The 7,979-nt window shown below is 43.2% G+C and overlaps 1 protein-coding gene across 2 annotated transcripts in view; it reads right to left on the bottom strand.

Moving 5' to 3' along the window:
• Fer1l6 (fer-1 like family member 6) overlaps nt 1–7,979 on the bottom strand; it is a 133,697-nt gene that overhangs the window by 16,567 nt on the left and 109,151 nt on the right. For both annotated transcript variants that reach the window (XM_015486290.2, XM_048802091.1), the window contains exons 35-38: nt 5,768–5,910; nt 3,680–3,768; nt 3,151–3,249; nt 645–886 (exon numbers count right to left, since the gene is read on the bottom strand). In XM_015486290.2, the coding sequence (XP_015341776.1) occupies nt 645–886; nt 3,151–3,249; nt 3,680–3,768; nt 5,768–5,910 (573 nt within the window). The remainder of the gene's footprint in view (nt 1–644; nt 887–3,150; nt 3,250–3,679; nt 3,769–5,767; nt 5,911–7,979) is intronic.

Genomic DNA, 7,979 nt, shown 5'->3' with positions numbered 1-7,979 from the left:
ATATATATATATATATATATATATATATATAAACATGTTTTACAGAAATAAGATTTTTTTCACACTCTTACTTAATGCATCCTGTACAATTTTCCAACATATTAAATATTCCAGTATTTTTTAATGGTTGCAATGTTATTGAGTGCTTACTATATTCAAGTCACTGTGGTTTGTTCTTTTATTTATTTATTTTTTGGTAGTGCTGGGGAATGAACCCAGGGCCTTGTGTACTCGAGGCAAGCACTCTACCAACTGAGCTATATCCCCAGCCCGCGGTTTGTTCTTTAATTACATTGTCACATTACAGCTTCACCACCCTCTGACATATATAATACTTCTATTCCCATTTTGTAAAGTAGGAAGACAGGCTCAGAGTGGACCTATGAATTCCAAGTTTAACCACCTTTTAGTGATAGAATAAAAATCAACTTATGTCTATTTGAATGTGTAGTGGTCCATCATATGGTTGCCCCACAATTTATTTAGCCAATTGTATCATCATAGCTGTTTGGGCTGTTTCCAATTTCTTCCTATCATAAATAGCACAGAAATTATTATCCTTGTAACTGAATTAGACACAGATCTCCAAAAGCTGGAACAGAACCCTGAACATTAATATATACTTGATGAAGCCACTGGCTTACCCAGGAAGTCATCTGAGGACAGCCTTTCAAAATCCCAAACCTGCAGCACCAACACAGCTGGAGTCTTACACTCCATCTTCTCTAAGGAAAAGATATTCTCCCTCTTGGTAATGACCATTTGCTTCTCAGCTGGGAGATACTGAAACGGAAACAGGAAGCGCCAGTTGAAGTTCCCTTCTCCTGTGAGGGAGTTGTAGTGCACGTCTGTCTCCTGCTTGTCATCCTCCAAACCCTTTATCCACCTGAATGAAGAGTAAAGCAAAGTTCAAACACTCAGAGTACATGATCAGGCATCAGTATAATCAAGAGGTTCAATGTGGCCACAGCTTTAAAATTATCATGTGATTAGACCAAATGGAAGTTTCCACTGAAATTTAAAAGAGGAAAAGAGGTATCAAAGGGCTTGGAACAGACCTAAGACTCACTTCACCCTCAGGCAGGGTGGGGAGTGTCTTCCATTTTTGGGGCACACCTGAAACCCCATGTGATCAAGATGGAAAATTCAGGAAATAGGAAGTGAAGATATAGTCTGAACCCATTGCCCTGGGGACCCTCTTTGTAAGGGTCTCATCTCTGTACCAGAGTGTTAGAACAAGATTGCACACTACTCTGAGCCCTCTAGAATTGGGCTGGATGAGACCTGAGTTCAGGCCTGTTTTATGCCCCTCCTCTCTGGCCCTGAGAGTCCAGCCGGCCTGGATCAGTGTGGCATAGAGGATAGGGGTGCTACCTGTGGCCACCTGGGTTCTAATCCTGGCTCTGCTGCCTACTAACTGTGCAGCCATGGATAAGTTTTCTAACTTCTCTATGTTGTTTCATCTATAAAATGGAAGCAGTAACAGTATCTGGTTCATAGGGCTGTGAGCTAATATCTATAATGTGCTCTGGGGTACTCCAAATTCTCTACCTTGTTCTTTCTTAGTATTATCTGGTTTTCTCCTCCATGCCCAGCGTTATATAAGCTCTGACTAGCAAATGTTTCCCTAGGACTTTATCAGTGGTGAATTAGTTAATTTAGAAAAGTAAGTACTTTTTGCTCATGTTAAATGACAATCCAAACCCCTTGCTTTCAGAAAGCAGAGGACTCTCCTACCCAGGGTAGGGAAGGGGAGGCAAGACCCTTCCTTTCATAGAGCAGTGATACCACTTGGGTTATGGACCAAATTATTTAGCTAAAGAAAGAAAAAAATGGCAGAAAGATACAGCAGTGTGAGACAGGAGGGTCTGGGACAATATCTTGCACTACTGAGCTACTAGAGGGAGGAGAATATGCTTTTAAATCACTGAGAAGAAACCAACAGGGTAGAAGGAAGACCAGAAGAGGGTGTTGCCACAAAGGTTAGGCTAAAAAAACAGTGTGTTTCAAAAAGATGTGGTCAGTTATGTCAAGTGCTCAATAGAGGACAATAAGGTAAAGGCATTAAACCCAAACGGGACCATTAGGGTCAGAGAAGTGGGGAGCCCGGCACTTTAGTGAGGGCTGCTTTGGAGGAGTATTGGGGAGGAAGCCAGAATGGCATTGGGTGAGAAGCTGGGGGAGGCCAGTAAAGGAAGAGAACAGGTATAAACATCTGTTTCTGTTCACATTAGTGGGCCAGGGTCTGGAAGCCTCAATCTGAACTCCCCTAGAACCTTCCACGTTGTGAGCCATGATAAAATACCTTTTTATAGGACACTTGAGTCTTTCCTGAACTAGCGATCAGAAAGCAATTTCAGAGAATCCTAATTCTGCCTTTTAAACTATTGTTTGAGTCATGCTACTTCTATTGCTCCTTCTTGGTTAATATTCAACTCACCCTTGTATTCTTGTCCTGAAAAAATGAGAATTTTGAACCACTGATCATATTTTGACTGTCAAATGCTTGGGTAATATGCATTCTGAAGACGGGATGTTCCCTACTTGGGAAAGGCCAGGGGATTAGCATGAGGCTAGGAGGGTTTACTACTTCCGAGATGAGTTTTAGTTAAAGTATAAATTTAAATTACTTAAAAAAAAATTCTCTACCACCTCATCCCCTTCTCTGACTAGGGCTAAAAGGAAGCAGGGTAAAGATGTAAGAGAGACCATCAGATGCTTCATTCCCTGGGTCAATAGGTCGGTATCTCTTTTATCAGTAGCACTAGCAAATGGGCAGGTCTAGGTTTTAATTTTTTAATTTAATTTTACAATCTGCTAGACTGATTCATCTTTCACTGATAGCAGCTCAGCACTCTGCTGTTTTCTGTTTAAAGGTCCATAGATCTTGAATGTCACTTAAAAGGTTTAAGTATCTAACATCCAATCGAAACATGTTTATATAATAAAATTTACTAAAATATTTTTGTAAGATAATAATTCTTAACAAAGTGACAAAATAAGACAAATATTTGCCTTTATCTAACCAATTAAGATGAGCTGCAGCCATGAGATGTGGGTGTAGCATCTTCCACAAGGTAGAGACTTGGCTAGGGATTAAAGGGATGAGGAGAGGGAGGAAGGAAGAACGGGGTTTGCTGAAACACTTACCCTTTAACATAAATATCACTTGATTTTTGGCCTGTGAAGATATTTTCATCCTCCAAAATGACATCTTCAGTGTTCCAGATAGTCACCCTCAACTCATACCTGGGGGGGGGGGTAGATGACCTTGAAAACAGCATTAGGTAGATGACCTTGAAAACTGACTCAACTGGTGTCAGTGTGATTCTAGTGCCGCCTTTGGTCCCTGGGAATCTTTGTATCTGCTAACTTCGAAATATCAGACTCAAGGTCTTGGTTCCATTAGAATTTCATATCCTGGATGGAGAGCTCAGACTTGCCAAGGGCATGAATTGCTCTGAGCAGACCCTCCTTCTCTTAATAGGCAATTTTCTCATGAGGAACTTGAAGATCAGAAGCCATCATTTCAACCACCATCACCTACTCCCTGCTGTAACCGGGCAGGTAGAAATTGAGGTATGAGTGAAGGTAACCTATCAGACACCAGATCAAAGGCCACCACTGTTCAGTCTGCTACCACGGCCTCTTCTCCTAAAGCTGGGTGCCACTGGCTTACCCTTTGGGTTTCCTTGGTGAAATGTCAACAGGAGGTCCTGGCTGAGGCATATCCTTGGGAAACATGTCCACCCACATCTGCAGGCGGCCCTTGTTAGGAAAAGAAGATCATTAGCTTTGGGAGAGGGTGGGGTCATAGCTAATTAACCATGAGTAGTTTTAACAGATCCCATTACTAGAAAATTTGTATTGGGCTTAGTGTGGTAGCTTTGTACATGTGTAGCATATGTGTTAATAAAGACAGAACTTAAGTTTTTATTAGGAATTAGATCATATTTTAATAGGAGAAGGGTGGGCAGATTCTTACTGAGCAGCTACTATGTGGTAGACACAGTGTTATACACTGAAACACAGCGAGTTCTTGCAATACCCCAGAGAGAGTGCCACTACTCCCACTTGGCGGATGAGAAGACTTCATGCCCACACTCACTCACTGATCCAGCCCTGTCTGTGACCTTAGAAACCCTGCTCTTTCCACACATTCCTAAAGATCAAGAAGGGGACGATACTATCTCCCAGAAAGACCATGCTTCATCGTTTCCAATGTACCTCTGCATCCTTTATCTCTGTTAACATCCACCCCAGGCACACTTCCACTTCCCAGACAGAGGCTTAGAGAAGTCAAGGGAAGGAGCTGAAGTTCTGTGGCTAACTAGTGTCAGTTTAGGGCCTTCTGTCCATTGCCTGGAACTCTCCCCTGTGGACAGAGACTTCAGAGCACCTCAGGAGAAGCTCCATGCGTTCCATGCTCAGCTCTTGTGTGTATTATAAACATTCGTCAGCTCAGGCAAGAGGACGAGAGCGTGACGAGGGCTGGGGACAACCAGGGGAGGTTTCATAAGGAGATGGAATTCCACTGGTGTATGAAGGACGTGAAGGATTTGGGTAAGAGGTGGGGGGCTTTGGCTAGGGGAGAAAAAAAGCTTTCAGAAGATGAACAATATAAGCAAAGGTTTAGCATTGGGAAGAACACTCAATGGAGTCCTAAGGAAAATTGGTACAATTTCTTGTGAAAAGGTGCATTAACTTTCAACCTTAATCAAAAAGTCACATCTGACAGGAAAAAGAAAGGATCCATTACCAACATATCTCAAACATCGGCGATGAATTTCAAAAAGACAATCAGCTTCTACATCTGATAATGGTTTACTCTTTCAAGATGGACCGCTTCCCCCGCCCACTGTCCCAGACACTGCTGGCCCTTTACCCTGGAGCTCACGTGCCTTGCCTGTTACACAGTGAATGAATCTCAAGCTGGGACAGGAGCCACCTGGCCTGGGTCAGAGCACAGGGGAGGGACTCACATGGCCTGTGTGACATCCCAGTCTTGCCAGCCTGGAAACATGGAGTAAGCCTCTCTCAGTTTCAATCTCCTAATCTTAAAAGTGCCCTCAGTCATTCAAGATGGCTCCAGTTTGGATAAACAACTCTATGGTTGTCCTGAACAGGCGAGAGGATTTGTATTAAAGATCTTGCTCATGGAAGGCTCTTAACCAAGTTTGTCTTCTCTTTCTTCTCACTCCTAACCTTGCTGTGTGGTTTGGTTTTTTCCACACAGTTTCTTCTTGCCAATTCTTCAAGGTAAGCCATCCTCTGTTGCTTCTCTAGGAAAACTTCGTGTGTGTGTGTGTGTGTGTCCCTGTGCACATGCGCAGGGGAGCACCTAAATCAGATATTAGACAAGGTCTGAGGTGTGTCTGATGAGTTTCAAAGTTCCTTTAATGTCAAGATTTACCAAAGAGTTTGAGAACTCAAATCATAAAATGGAAAAGTACTAACAAAGCCAACACTGGCTCCAACTTCTGCATAACTGGCATTTGGGGCTAGATGTTCTTTGTTTTTGCGGGGGGTGGGGTGGGCGGGGGCATCCTGTGCATTGTGGGAGTTTGATTTAGCAGCATCCCTGCCCTTCCACCCACGAGAGGCCAAACATTTTTGGTTGTTGGAGGTGGGTGGGAGCTTCTGGCATCTATCTTTAGATTCCCCCTACACACATTACTCTAGGACACTGGAGACTAGTTTTTAGGGACAGCACCACTCCCCTTGGGGACAAGCACTCCTACGGGGGCCAGGCCCGTCTTGCCAATACCTGCTCCATTCCTGGCTTATCCTTGTGGTAGAGCGGCCGAGTTTCTATGTGCTCGGGAACCAGCCTGCACCCCACCTCTGGGATATCCTCCCAGGAGTGGAGAACCTTGAGGGCCAAGTGCTCATAGGACTCCACCATCTCCTCTGCAGGGAAGAAGACAGAGAAAGAGACTTGTCAGATGGTGTTCCCGAAAGGAGGCAGCAAGGGACATCAGATGCCCCCTTAACACTTCCTTTAAGGTTCATTTTTAAAAATACAGATGAAAGGGGAGAGAAAAGACAGCAAAGAGAAAAGGAAAGGGGAAATGGAGAAAAAGAGGGGGAGGAGAAAGAGAAGAGAGAAAAGGGAGGGTTGACAAGAAACTCAGAGAGCCGCAGGGGTCCTGGCATAGGGGCTCCATCCACCCACTAAGGCAGATTTCTCCAGAATGCATGGATCACAGCCTGGCTTCAGGCTACGGGAGAGGACCTGTCTTGGGGAATGCGAAACTGTTGGTAACTCCACAGTGAGAGGGCCTCGGGTCAGCGCAGCCCTAAGCAAGGTGGTGACCATATGTGTTCCTAGAGGTCTCTTGTTCTCATTATTGCTGGACGCGCCCTCACACCAATACCCACTGTTATGGTTTAGATATTAGGTGTTCCCCAAAAGCTCACGTGTGAGACAATGCAAGAAGGTTTAGAGGAGAAATGATTGGATTATGAGGGTGTTAACCCAATCAGTGAATTAATCCCCTGGTGGGATTAACTGAGTGGTAACTGGGGGCAGGTGGGGTGTGGCTATGGGCTATATATTTTGTATCTGGTAAGTGAAGTCTTTCTCTGTGCTTCCTGATCATCATGTGAGCTGCTTCCCTCCACCACACTCTCACCATCCATGATGTTTTGCCTCACCTCAAGTCCCGAGGAATGGAGCTGGCTGTCTATGGATGGAGACCTCTGAACCTTTGAGCCATAAATATACTTTTCCTCCTCTCAATTTTAATTGAGAGGGTCTTTTAATCACCAAAAAAACAAAAACAAAAAAAAAACTGACTAAAACGTTCATCACTGGAAAGGGTCTCTGATTGTCATTCTACCAAAGGAGGTGACTTATGATAACAATAGCAGCAGGAAGAGTACTCACAATATAAGACAAAAATAGAGAAAATAAAATCTTTACAAAGCTTAGGAAGGACCATGGTTGATTAAGAAAAATTGAATTTGGCTTTTTAAAAGGAGCCATAAAATAAATCTTCCAATGGCAGGCAGTAAGTACAATCAATAAAATGTTGACAGGCACAAACAAAATTAATGGATGAAATCTTTGTCATAAAATTTAATCAGTCAGGAACTGACCCCCAAAACATAAATCTAGCCAGGTGCAGTGGTGCACATCTGTAATTCCAGCAGCTCAGGAGACCGAGACAGGAGAATAGCAAATTCAAAGCCAGCCTCAGCAATGGCAAGGTGCTAAGCAACTCAGTGAGACCCTGTCTCTAGATAAAATACAAAATGGGCTGGGGATGTGGCTCATTCACCGAGTGCCCCTGAGTTCAATCCCCAGTACCCCCCCTCAAAAAAACCCCATGATTTTAGATTTTTTAGTGGGCAAAAAGATCATTATTTAATAATAAAATATAGAATACTGCCCAAGAATTAACTTGACTTTAGAATATATTGTGAAATGTATTTTTTTCAACAGAAATCCATCCATAATACACAGTTTCAATATCAATAACTTTGCATGTAAGAACCTAGGATCTGAGGGGACTAAAGTACGAAGCAAAAAGAAACTTTAGTACCAAAATTATGGGGCTCAATAGGAACCAACAAACCCTGTATTATGTCCTTAATTGAGCCCTTTGCACCAAAAGTACTGAACTGGCCATTACAATAAGCCACTCAAACGCTTCGAGGCCTAGGAGTGGCGACTAATCCCCATAGAAGTTCTATGATATTAGATTGGAAGGATCCTGAAGGATGTGAAGGAACTATACAGCCATATGTATTGGATCATCTTCCTATAAATTTATAGGGACGAGATGTCCTAGATCAATTAGGTTTGACGTTAACAAATAACATCAATCCTAATGCGCCCACTACTAGGGCTAGACAAGGCTTTAGGAAAGAAAAAAGATTAGGAAAACAAGGGCAAGGTATAGCAGCACCAATACAAATAGATCAAGGAACAGACAGACATGGGTTGGATTTTCAGAAAGGGCCACTGAGACAAT

This window comes from Marmota marmota, unplaced genomic scaffold, assembly GCF_001458135.2.
Source record: "Marmota marmota marmota unplaced genomic scaffold, marMar, whole genome shotgun sequence".
NCBI lineage: Eukaryota > Metazoa > Chordata > Mammalia > Rodentia > Sciuridae > Marmota > Marmota marmota.
The sequence above is the reverse complement of the archived record's forward strand: the minus strand, read 5'-3'. Positions and strand labels throughout refer to the sequence as shown.